At 40.8% G+C, this 12,769-nt stretch overlaps 2 protein-coding genes across 3 annotated transcripts in view; both read right to left on the minus strand.

Annotated features, from left to right (window-relative positions):
• Window positions 1-4,892: 4,892 nt before the first annotated feature.
• LOC109869229 (protein NDRG3) overlaps window positions 4,893-12,769 on the minus strand; it is a 74,002-nt gene continuing 66,125 nt past the window's right edge. Inside the window, exons 17-23 of one of the 2 annotated variants that reach the window (XR_004205297.1) lie at window positions 9,372-9,497; window positions 7,764-7,863; window positions 7,549-7,635; window positions 7,343-7,446; window positions 7,056-7,205; window positions 6,712-6,844; window positions 4,899-5,853 (exon numbers count right to left, since the gene is read on the minus strand). The gene's annotated coding sequence lies outside the window, so the exon portion shown is untranslated. Of the gene's footprint in view, window positions 5,854-6,711; window positions 6,845-7,055; window positions 7,636-7,763; window positions 7,864-9,371; window positions 9,498-12,769 lie in introns of both variants that reach the window. The other variant, XR_004205296.1, reaches the window with a different exon arrangement.
• LOC109869230 (src-like-adapter 2) lies at window positions 5,718-9,462 on the minus strand. Its single transcript, XM_031803665.1, has 7 exons — window positions 9,372-9,462; window positions 7,764-7,863; window positions 7,549-7,635; window positions 7,343-7,446; window positions 7,056-7,205; window positions 6,712-6,844; window positions 5,718-5,853 (listed from the first exon to the last, which is right to left on the minus strand). Exons 1-7 carry the CDS (start codon window positions 9,460-9,462, stop codon window positions 5,718-5,720), a joined length of 801 nt encoding a protein of 266 aa, XP_031659525.1.

The raw sequence follows: 12,769 nt of genomic DNA on the forward strand, positions 1-12,769 counted from the left end.
TCAACTGTACGTTTCAGCCATCAACCATCCCGTCCAAGCCAAGGACCAGAAACTGCTTTGGAACAGGGGAGTGGTCTACGGGAAGAACCAATGGAAGAGGTACAGTAGAAGTCGGAAGTTTACATACATCTTAGCTAAGTACATTTAAACTCAGTTTTTCACAATTCTTGACATTTAATCCTAGTAAAAATTCCCTGTCCTAGGTCAGTTAGGATCACCACTTTATTTTAAGAATGTGAAATGTCAGAATAACAGTAGAGAGAATTATTTATTTCAGCTTGTATTTCTTTCATCACATTCCCACTGGGTTAGAAGTTTACATACACTCAATTAGTATTTTGTAGCATTGCCTTTAAAATGTTTAACTTGGGTCAAACGTTACGGGTAGTCTTCCACAAGTTATTTGTTTCTGGCCATTTTGAGCCTGTAATCGAACCCACAAATACTGATGCTCCAGATACTCAACTAGTCTAAAGAAGGCCAGTTTTATTGCTTCTTTAATCAGAACAACAGTTTTCAGCTGTGCTAACATAACTGCAACAGGGTTTTCTAATGATCAATTAGCCTTTTAAAATGATAAACTTGGATTAGCTAACATAACGTGCCATTGGAACACAGGAGTGATGGTTGCTGATAATGGGCCTCTGTACACCTATGTAGATATTCCATTACAAATCAGCCATTTCCAGCTACAATAGTCATTTACAACATTAACAATGTCTACACTGTATTTCTGATCAATTTAATGTTATTTTAATGGACCAAAAAAAGTGATTTTTAAATATATTTTTAAGGACATTTCTAAGTGACCCCAAACCTTTGAAAGGAAGTGTATATACTGGGCGGTGTCAGAGGAAAGCCCATAAAATTGTCAAAGACTCCAGTGACCCACAGCAAGCAGTACCAGAGCACCAAGTCTAGGACCAAAAAGCTCCTTAACAGCTTCTACCCCCAAGCCATAAGACTGTTGGAAAATTAATCAAATGGCCATCGGACTATTACATTGACCCCCCCCCCCTTCCTCCAATTGTTTTGTACACTGCTGCTACTTGCTGTTTATTATCTATGCATAGTCACTTCACCCCTACCTACATGTACAAATGACCTCTAACCTGTACCCCAGTACACTGACTCGGTACCTGTACCCCCTGTATATAGCCTGGTTATTGTTATGTTATTGTGTTACTTCTTATTATTTTTTAGTTTAGTTTATTTGGTGAATATTTTCTTAACTCTTAAAACTGCACTGTTGGTTAAGGGCTTGTATGTAAGCATTTCACGGTAAGGTCTACACTTGTTGTATTCGGCGCATGTGGCAAATCCACTTCAATCGGTGTAGATGATGGGGAGACAGGTTTAAGAATGATTTTTAAGCCTTTAGACAATTGAGACATGGATTGTGTATGTGTGCCATTCAGAGGGTGAATGGGCAAGACAAAATATTTAAGTGCTTTTGAACGGGGTTTGGTCGTAGGTGCCAGGCACACCGGGTTGTGTCAAAAACTGCACCGCTGCTGTGTTTTTTTACGCTCAACAGTTTCCAGTGTGTATCAAGAATGGTCCACCAGCCAAAGGACATCCAGCCAACTTGACACAACTGTGTGAAGTATTGGAGTCAACATGGGCCAGCATCCCTGTGGAACGCTTTCGACACCTTGTAGAATCCATGCCTCGGTACTGGTACTCCTTGTATTTAGCCTTGTTATTGCTGTTTTATTATGTTAATATTTCCTTTTTTTATTTAGCTAAGTTCTCTTACTTTTTTACTCTGCATTGTTGGGAAAGGACTCGTAAGCATTTCCCGGTAAAGTATTTAATCGCTGCATGTGATGAATACAATTTTCTTGATTGAATATCATTCATTTGTTAGTCCAAAAATGAATGTAGCAACTGCAGTTTGTAGTGGAAGTGTTTTTTTTTTGTGTGTGTTGAATTTAACTGCTAATTTGCTATGTGAGGCCTATTTGATAGAATATACTGTAATGAAACAGCAGGGAGCCTTCGAGCCCGAGGTCCGGCGCGCTATCGACTGTGCCGCAAAAGCACTTATTCGCTTGACTTTGATATGTCACATAACTATTTAGTCTTTGCTTGCCCTTGAAAGGTCCAGGTATGTAGAAAAGTATATTCTTGGCGGCTTGCCTACATGTTCTTTCAACTTTACGGAGACAACCCTACCAAATAAAGTAGCCTATGGCGATATCAAAACCGACTTATTTTTTATTATTGACGTTTTTATTCTGATACGCGTTCATTTCTGTACAGTACTCGTCCTATTTGATTCTTTTGAATTAAAGTTTTCTACAAATGCCGGATAATATAATAGCTGTTATTTGGATGGATACAGCTCACTAGTCCTTACTACAAGCTAACAAGCAAGCTTTATGCAATACACGTAGCTAGTTAAATGCAAACAAGTGACTTGCCGGTGATTTGAACACACATTAATGTATGAAGTAACTGGAGCCCACAGCTTTCCATCATCATAGCGGCGTAATGGCCTGAAACCATAAAGTTAGTCTAATCTGGTCCTTGGGCAGTTGGTAAAACTTAATTTGCTGGTCTTTCCTTCTACTATTGTTCAAACAAAACGGTATGCAGCAGCTTTTCAGCATCTTAAAAGAAGGATTAGTTAGCTAGTTGAAGACAATGCCGTTGGAATCATCTCTTTGGCTGATAATAGTAATTTACACACACACGTTTGCTATGTCATGACTTACCTGGACCACCCATTGAGATGTGCTGTTTGTTACGTAAATCTGGTGTTAATTGAGGTGAAAATCAGACTGGTATGCCACTTTAAAGCCAAACGATTCACGAACGGAAGAAGCGTGGTGATGGCATGTTGAAGTGGGCAAGCAGCCAGTAGGGTTTGTGGAACTTGTGATGAGCCATACTCCTTAGTTTGTGAATACCCTCAAAGACAGGGCCACCAACAAAACATGTTGACAATGGAGCAAATGCATCCTGTGACATTTTCATATGCAAACAGCACTTGATTTACGTGATCCACGTGTAAGTTGTTAAGTAATGACTCAGTGGCAGAATGAGTTCCATCAGAGTGGCCAGGCTCTTTACAACATGATGGCAAATTCAGCACGCTGATTGGTGTGTGCACACACCCACACATGATCATTTTTTTCCAACAGAGGCACTGAAAAATTAAGCCCAACATCAGGCAAGATGGAAAGGGGTTAACAACTTTCATGTCCTGAAAGATATGAGGAAACAAAGAGAGGTAGATTAGTATTATACAGTGGCCTTCAGAGAGGATTCACACCTCTAGACTTTTTCTACATTTTTGTTGTGTTACGCAATTTGAATGAATTTAAAATTGATCAAATTTAGATTTTGTCACTGGCCTACAAACAATACCCCATAATGTCAAAGTGGAATTATGTGTATAGAAATGTTTGCACATTTATTAAAAATGAAATACAGAAATATTTGATTTACATAATTATTCACACCCTGAGTCAATACATTTTAGAATCACATTTGGCAGCGATGACAGCTGTGAGTCTTTCTGGGTAAGTCTCTAAGAGCTTTGAACACCTGGATTGTACAATATTAGCACATTATTCTTTAAAAAAAGTCTTCATACTCTGTCAAGTTGGTTGTTGACTATTGCTAGATAGCCATTTTCAAGCTTTGCCATAGATTTACAAGCTGATTTAAGTCAAAACTGTAACTAAGCCACCCAATAACATTTAATGCAGTCTTGGTAAGCAACTCATGTATTTTTTATGTTTTAGGTTACTGTCCTGCTGAAAGGTGAATTTGTCTCCCAGTGTCTGTTGGAAAGCAGACGGAACCAGATTTCCCTCTAGGATTTTGCCTATGCTTAGGTCTATTCCTTCTGCTTAGGTCTATTCCTTCTGCTTAGGTCTATTCCTTCTGCTTAGGTCTATTCCTTCTGCTTAGGTCTATTCCGTTTCTTTTTATCGTCCAACATATGCACCGAATTGTATGCATAGATGGCTTGAACGAAATGGTAGCAGAAGGTGAATGTCGAACTTTTTGTTTCACACATTTTGCGCAAATATATTGTAGGTGTGATCAAGGCATTATTTGACTTAATAAAATATTTACTCCTTTACTTATTTAGGCTTTCCACAACAAAGAGGTTTAGTACTTATTGTCAAGACATTTCAGTTTGTCATATGTAATTCATTTGTAAAAAATGTCTAAAAACATAATTCCACTTTGACATTGGGGTATTGTGTGCAGGCCAGTGACACAAAATCTCAATGTAATAAATGTTACATTCAGGCTGTAACACAACAAATGTGTAGTCAAGCGGTGTGTAAAAGTCAAGCGGCGTGAATACTTTCTGAAGGCCCCTGAAGGCATCTCCAGCTCTGTAAAACTGTTGTCCTTTTGCATTGTTGATCAAATGTGCTTCTACACCTGCATTGCTTGCTGTTTGGGGTTTTAGGCAGGGTTTCTGTACAGCACTTTGAGATATCAGCTGATGTACGAAGGGCTATATAAATACATTTGATTTGATTTGATTTATGTAAAGACATGAATTACGCACAAACGAATAGTGCACAGCAACCTAAGCATTAAGAACCGGGGTATTGGATAACAGCTAAATACACTGATTCAATTATTAACAAGTGCAACAACAACACACTAAACGGTTAACGGGGAAGTAAATTGAATGGGTTTGGCGCGTGTGTGTCACTGACGTCTCCGCCAACCTGACGACCTACGCATTTCCCCCAGCAGGTGGCGATACAAGACCAGATACAGTCGTAAATAAAGGTACGCCAAATACTTGTCACTTCATGTGTGAAATGTATTTGGTTATTTATGCGTTTATGCGTTTGGTTATTCATTCTCTGATTTGTGAAAAACCAGCATATCAACAAAATAATTTCCCCATATTTCACTAAATGCAACATTTTAATGTAGAATAGTTAAACAAAATAAAAAATTAATTTCCACCCACCCAAAAACATCACGAAACTCGATATTAACATATATATATACATACACACACACACTACAGTGCATTGTTTAAGTTGATGAAACCTCACAAGAACATGTCAGTGTTTCATACCATAATATTTGACATAACTTTGAGATGCTCTTTACCACAACCCAAACTTTCTGTCTCTGCCACACCATTGTGCTTTCCACTGCACCTTGACCATTTCCTGTGCCAAAGTCAAGACTGTGGTGCGGAAGAGAACAAGCAACAGCTAAAAGGTGTTAATGTTCAGGACAGGAAACACATAAATCAAACAGACTAATTCTTATACCTCACAGTTCCTTAATTGTTTTCAAGGTAGCGTACTTCCACAAAACCAAACATATAGTCTGTTTATTGATGATACGGGATCACTTTCATAAGGCTGTATATCTCACTTTCAAACTACTTTCTGTTAAGTCTAGCAAAGTCTGCCTCCAGGATCTAAACATTTATTCTGTTCACGAATCCAAGCAAAGATGGGCCTCAGCTGCTTGGCAATGTAATGTTGAGCACTCTACAACCATAGCTCTGAGAACCATGGTTCTCTGCAGTGGTTGAGTTGTGATTTCCAGTTCTCCTAACAACATTCCTTTAATGAGATCCATTGGGTTCATGGCCAGAATGTCTGGTCCTCAGGATTGCCTCAGCTTTAATGGGTAGCTTGATGCAAAGCTCTCCATCTTATGGTCTGTTTTAGTCTGAGTATCTCTCTGTCGTTATGATGCCAGATCCATGCTCAGCTGTCCCATTTGTGGCTGGAGCCTTTGCAGTCCTCTGTCATGAAGCGGTAGGATTTGATGGCCTCCTTTAATCCCTCGCTCACCAGGGAATCCTCATTGTCCTTGCCTTTGTCCTTGCCAAAAATCATGGAGCTGCAGACAGACAGAGAAACCCCATTAGTGAGGAAATGTTGACAAAGAATATGTACTAAACAAAAATATAATCTCAACATGTAAAGTGTTGGGTCCATGTTTCATGAGCTGAAATAAAATCTCAGAAATGTTCCATACGCACAAAAAGCTTTTTTCTTAAAAATGTTGTGCACAAATTTGTTTACATCCCTGTTAGTGAGCATTTCTTATTTGCCAAGATAATATATCCACCTGACAGGTGTGGCATATCAAGAAGCTGAATAAACAGCATGATCATTACACATGTGCACTTTGTGCTGGGGACAATAAGGCCATTCTAAAATGTGCAGCTTTGTGACACAGCACAATGCCACAGATGTCTCAAGTATTGAGGGAGCATGCAATTGACATGCGGACTGCAGACATTTCCACCAGAGCTGTTGCCAGATAATTGAATGCTAATTTCTCTACCATAAGCCGCCTCCAACATCATTGTAAAGAATTTGGCAGTATGTCCAACCGGCCTCACAACTGCAGACCACGTGTAAACACGCCGCCAGCCCAGGACCTCCACACCCGGGTTCTTCACCTGCGGGATTGTCTGAGACCAGCCAACTGAGGAGTATTTCTGCCTGACTCTGATTGGCCGAGCCTGGCTCCCAAATGGCTGTGCTCCTGCCAACTCATGTGAAATCCATAGATTATGGCCTAATTAATTGATTTCAATTGACTGATTTCCTTATATGAACTGTAACTCAGTAAAATTGTTGAAATTGTCACGTTGCGTTTATATTTTTGTTCAGGATAAGATTTATTGACAGACATGGATACACAGAGACTGGCAACCTATTACTATACCACAACAGTAAATGACCTCACCTGTCCATATCTTTCCAGTTGAGGGTGGGCTTCCTGACAGCCATGGGGAGTGGCCCAGTAACCACAGGAACGTTGTTGGACCCCTGGATGAAGCAGGGCTCCCCTAGCAGACAGCACAGCCCATCACGGACCTCTGGAAGGAGATGTCAATCAGTCTGTTACAACTCAGCCTGAACATGAATACTACAATTTAATGACTGAAGATGCTTTATGTGTCCCCAGCTTTTATTCCACTGCCACACAAAAGGTTCAAATGTGTGGGTTGGACTCAAAAGGGCTTGACAAGATGTAACTACAGCCTTCAGTATTTTCTACACCACTGTAAATGCTTTAAAGCACCTGACCTGAGTAGTGGTCTACCAGAGCTCTGAGGTTGGGGAAGGTGAGGCAGGGGGAGATGTAGAGCCAGCCATTCTCCAGTTGTTGGATCCGGTAGTGTTTGACTGAGCGACGATCTTGGTCACTGCTCTTACGCACTGACAGGGAGTTGGCACCTAGAGTGGACAGTGTAAGACCATACTTCAGTCACCACGTTTTATCACTTCAGGTTTATCGATAACATTTTTAAGATCGTTTCCCTGGTCTTGTTAGCGTTTGATAATGTGTAGCCTGGAGTGTGAACTGAACTGACCAGGGTGGGTCTTACTCTCCCTGACTAGAAAAGAGCCAGTCTGGTTGTAGGGCAGAAAGAGGAGCTCCTCAGCCTTCTCTCGGCTGAGACCCTCATACTGCCACCTAGGCCAAGAGCATAGAGATAGAGTCAGACATAGAAATAGACAGAGCCATGTAAATAGAGATTCCAAAGGGGAATAGAGTCAGATGGATTGGCGGACTCACCTGTGGTACACCTTGGCTGTGTAGTTGCTGGGGATGTAGCTCTCATTGCCTGTGGCAGAGGATCTCACCTTCCACCACTCCCCCTCGCTATATAGACATGCACATTCACAGAAACACAAGACATACATAAGTTATTGCAGGAAAAACACACATCACAGTAGTAGTAGTAGTAGTAGTAATTATGGTAGTTGTATGGAGAGGCTATGGTTTCTTACTCTGAAAGCAGGCTGAGTCTCTCTCCAGTGTGGATGCGGCAGTGTGCTGGGGGACCAGTGGGATAGTTATACAGGGCCACTACCATATACTTGCTGCTCTCTGTAGACAGAACAGATACATGAAAGATTAGTGTCAGTCTCCTATGAGAACCTCAAACCATGACAACGCAGTGCTTTGAATGTGACGCAACACTTTGAATGTGAGTAGTCATGGTTAGGCAAGATACTTCCAAGTTACACAAATGAGATGATCGTCAGTCTTTCTGAGCTAAATGATTGATGTGATCTTCATCAACTAACATCTTGAGGAATTCAATGTCACCTGGTTCACACCATTTCTAGAGGGTGAGTAGAGGTACAGCCACAGATTGAACAATGAGATCGATATTTCACCGGATGTATGAATGTGAAGCATCCGCTTGGTGTTTCCATTCATTACTAAATGTGGTAGTGAGAGGAAGCCAAGGGGCCGGCAGGAGAAGAAGGAAACGAGATGGACTTTGGCCGACATTCGGTAAATTTTCTCACCGATCAAACATTTGATCTCAATACAGTTCTGTTCCCAAAACTAAAACCTGTTACGAACAGAGTGGACAAAGTTTTTTTCTTAAAGTGCGTTGTTTAGAAGGAGTGCAAAGGCGAATTTCTCTCCTCTGGTGGTTCAACAGAAGACCAGGATTGTTTTTGTCCTCTTTCTTGCACACCAACTATGGTCATATTTAACAGAGAGGCATCTAAACATCTAGGGCATCACCACACCACAGATGCATAGGAACAGCATCACCACACCATGGATGCATAGCAACAGCATCACCACACCATGGATGCATAGGAACAGCATCACCACACCATGGATGCATAGCAACAGCATCACCACACCATGGATGCATAGCAACAGCATCACCACACCATGGATGCATAGCAACAGCATCACCACACCATGGATGCATAGGAACAGCATCACCACACCATGGATGCATAGCAACAGCATCACCACACCATGGATGCATAGCAACAGCATCACCACACCATGGATGCATAGCAACAGCATCACCACACCATGGATGCATAGGAACAGCATCACCACACCATGGATGCATAGCAACAGCATCACCACACCATGGATGCATAGCAACAGCATCACCCTATGGATGCAGGAACAGCATCACCACACCATGGATGCATAGGAACAGCATCACCACACCATGGATGCATAGCAACAGCATCACCACACTATGGATGCAGGAACATTAACAAAAACAATTCCGCATTATGTTGGTTGCATTGATTTGATTTGAACTTTGAAATCAAATCAAATTGTATTTGTCACATGTGCTGAATACAACCTTACAGTGAAATGCTTACTTACAAGCCCTTAACCAACAATGCATTTTTAAGAAGAAATAAGTTAAGTAAAAATGCAGGTTATCCAATGATTGTCCTTAACCATAAATAGACCGGGCTGTCGTGCACACTTCCAATTCCCTATAGGTTTCTGTCAAAACAATCCCAGGACGATTGACCTCTGAGGACAGAGAAAGGCTATTATTGGCATGTTTCCCAGAGTCCTGTGCTGTGCTCAGACCGAGATGGGAGGGCAGGCCTTACCCAGTATGACTGACTCAGCGGGCTCTTCCTGGCCCAGCAAGGCTGCCTGAGTGCTGGATCCCCGACACTCTTTACTGGGCCCACTGCCCATGGCGATGTCAAGCTCTTATGGGTCACCAGAGGACTCTGTGGGTTAGAGGGAATCACAGCTATTACTTAATAGCCAATTATTTCCAAAATGCTATATCCACCAATTTTTCACGTTTTTTTTTGTATCAGAAATGTTTGCATGTGTGTGTAAAATATGACTCTTCTCAGATTTATTTATATATTCATAGATTTGAGATGTTTTATTTGTTTGTTGGTGCAATACACTATGTATCCATTGTTAAGCTAGAATGGAATGTTTGTATCCTGTATATTTGACTGTGATATGTGGTTGTCCAACCTAGCCATCTTAAGTTGAATGCACTTACTGTAAGTCACTCTGGATAACAGCATCTGCTGAATGACTAAAACGTCAAATGTAAATGTTTTATATATAGATCTCATATTAATGTATTTAAGTATTTATATTTATGTAAATGATGTCATAAATGCATTTTGTGCCCCCCCCCCCCCCCAAAAAAAACAACCTTTAGTTATTTGTTACATTTGACTGTGTAAAGCCAGGCAGTACTACTTATTTCTCTGATAATGAGGTGGATATATAGCATTTTGCAACAAAAAAAACATGATCGTCTTTCTGAAATTAAGCCATCAAGTGATAGATTTTAAACAAATATGTCATCGAACAACTCCTTGCCGTGATTAGAAAAAAAAACACTCATCTTTTTCATATCTTCTTTCAAACATTAAAACCTAATTTACCAACATTTCTGATATACAGTGCATTCGGGAAGTATTCGGATCCCTTGACTATTTTCACATTTAGTTACATGACAGCCTAATTCTAATACGGATGTAATCATTTCCCCCCCCTCATCAATCTGCACACAATACCCCATAATGATGAAGCATTATGTTTAAACAGTTTTTGGGAAATTTTTGCAAATGTTTAACAAAAAAATTAAAAATGAAATATCACATTTACATAAGAATTCAGACCCTTTACTCAGTACTTTGTTGAAGCACCTTTGGCAGTGATTACATCCTCAAGTCTTCTTGGGAATGAGGCTACAAGCTTGGCACACCTGTATTTGGGGTGTTTCTCCCATTCTCCTCTGCAAATCCTCTCAAGCTCTGTCAGGTCGGATGGGGAGCATCGCCGCACAACTATTTTCAGTTTTTTCCAGAGATATTCGATAGGGTTCAAGTCCAGTCTCTAGCTGAACCACTCAAGGACATTCAGAGATTTGTCCCAAAGCCACTCATGCGTTGTCTTGGCTGTGTGCTTAGGGTCGTTGTCCTGTTGGAAGGTGAACCTTCGCCCCAGTCTGAGGTCCTGAGTGCTTTGGAGCAGCAGACGAGAGAATCTTGTTTCTCATGGTCTGAGTCCTTTAGGTGCCTTTTGACAAACTCCAAGCGGCCTGTCAGGTGCATTTTACTGAGGAGTGGCTTCCATCTGGCCACTCTATCATAAAGGCCTGATTGGTGGAGTGCTGCAGAGATGGTTGTCCTTCTGGAAGATTTTGTCATCTCCACATAGGAACTCAGGAGCTCTGTCAGAGTGACGATCTCCCTGACAAAGGCTCTTCTCCCCTAATTGCTCAGTTTGGCTTGACGGGCAGCTCTTAGAAGAGTCTTGGTGGTTCCAAACTTCTTCCATTTAAGAATGATGTAGCCCACTGTGTTTTTGGGGACCTTCAATGCTGCAGAAATGTTTTGGTACCCTTCCCCAGATCTGTGCCTCGACACAATCCTGTCTCAGAGCTCTATGGACAATTCCTTCGACCTCATGGCTTGGTTTTTGCTCTGACTTGTACTGTCAACTGTGGGACCTTATATAGACAGGTGTGTGCCTTTCCAAATCGTGTCCAATCAATTGAATTTACCACAGGTTGTAGAAACATCTCAAGGATGATCAATGGAAACAGGATGCACCTGAGCTCAATTTCATGTCTCATAGCAAAGGGTCTGAATACTTAAGCAAATAAGGTATTTAGGTTTTTAATACATTTGCAAACATTTCTAAAAGCCTGTTTTCGCTTTGTCATTATGGGGTATTGTGATGTCATTATGGGGTATTGTGATGTCATTATGGGGTATTGTGTGAGGATTTTGTTGTTGTTTTATTAATCAATTTTAGAATAAGGCTGCAATGTAACAAAATGTGGAACATGTCAAAGGCTCTGAATACCTTCCAAATGCACTGTATAGCATTTTGGAATTAAACTCTTCATATGGGTAGAGACCTGTTTTCTGTGCATACTATTGCATCAATCACAATTCACTGTAACTTATTACAGGTAGTATATTTCAAAACCAAAAATGTGAAGGGAATTTAAAATAGCCCTGCCTATTTTTATTTAATTTATTGCCAGTCAGACAAAAGGAGGGAGGAAGTTGAAAACCACTCTTCTGAACACCCTTTAGTTTCCAACCACACTCTTGTTTTTACACAGGGGTTGCTGGTTGTCGAGGTGCTGTTGGCAAGGAAAACAAGGGGCTTTCGACTGAATATATAACAATATTAGAACACATAATAGAACACTCTCAGATTCAGTGGTCACCAACCTTTTCAGATCACTTTTTGAGTCAAAATGCAAGCAGAGCTCTACGGCTCAGATGTATTTTTAAACACAAGCCTATGCAACATTAACCAATTAAAAACAGTACTGTAGCAATGAGGTTCATGCAGTAAGCTATAGGCCCAATACATTATCACCGCATATTGGCTTTGCTTGAATTGCCCTGACAAAGCATTGTTGTTTGGGCCATTTAAAAATATATATATTTCTAAATTTGAGGTAGGCATATGATCAGACTGGTAATAGATCCGTTGTTGTATTACTGGTGAGGCACAGGTGAGTGAGCATAAATGTAAATAATTAGCTTTTTATTTTTATTTAACTGGGCTGATAATGTCTGCATCTGATGGTCAGTCTCAGCGGAGGGAGAGAGTCGAAGAGTGAGGGTCCGTCTCTCAACATCCCTCCGTTCTCCCTTTCCTCCACTGACACTGACCATGAAGGGACACCGTCTTCCAGCTGATGGGGAAACTCGAGTCGCACCGCATTATTTAATGCAACAATTCTCATGCACAAATTCGAACTCCTATGAACAGAGAAAGTGAAATATTCCCAAGCTGCTAATAATAACAACAACGCAAGCCTATAGATACACTTTCCTTATCGTTCATTACTGCTGCACTGCTTGTTGATAGGGTTCAAGTGAGTGGAAATAGGAAGAACGCAAATTTCATGGCTTATAAAAAAGTGTTGAATGGACTGGCCACCCCACATATGCTCTCTCTAATTCTCTCTTTTTTTTCTCTCTCTCGGAGGACCTGAGCCCTA

The sequence above is a fragment of the Oncorhynchus kisutch genome, linkage group LG24, assembly GCF_002021735.2.
Source record: "Oncorhynchus kisutch isolate 150728-3 linkage group LG24, Okis_V2, whole genome shotgun sequence".
In the NCBI taxonomy this organism is placed as follows: domain Eukaryota; kingdom Metazoa; phylum Chordata; class Actinopteri; order Salmoniformes; family Salmonidae; genus Oncorhynchus; species Oncorhynchus kisutch.

What these genes read in the sequence shown, in the direction of transcription:
- LOC109869230 (XM_031803665.1), bottom strand. Translation starts at nt 9,462, where the DNA reads ATGGGCAGTGGGCCCAGTAAAGAGTGTCGGGGATCCAGCACTCAGGCA. An exon ending in AGACTCAGCCTGCTTTCAGA is followed by an intron (nt 7,636 to 7,763) that starts GTAAGAAACCAT and finishes ATGTCTATATAG; the next exon opens with CGAGGGGGAGTGGTGGAAGG. An exon ending in AACTGGAAAGATATGGACAG is followed by an intron (nt 5,854 to 6,711) that starts GTGAGGTCATTT and finishes GTCTGTCTGCAG; the next exon opens with CTCCATGATTTTTGGCAAGG.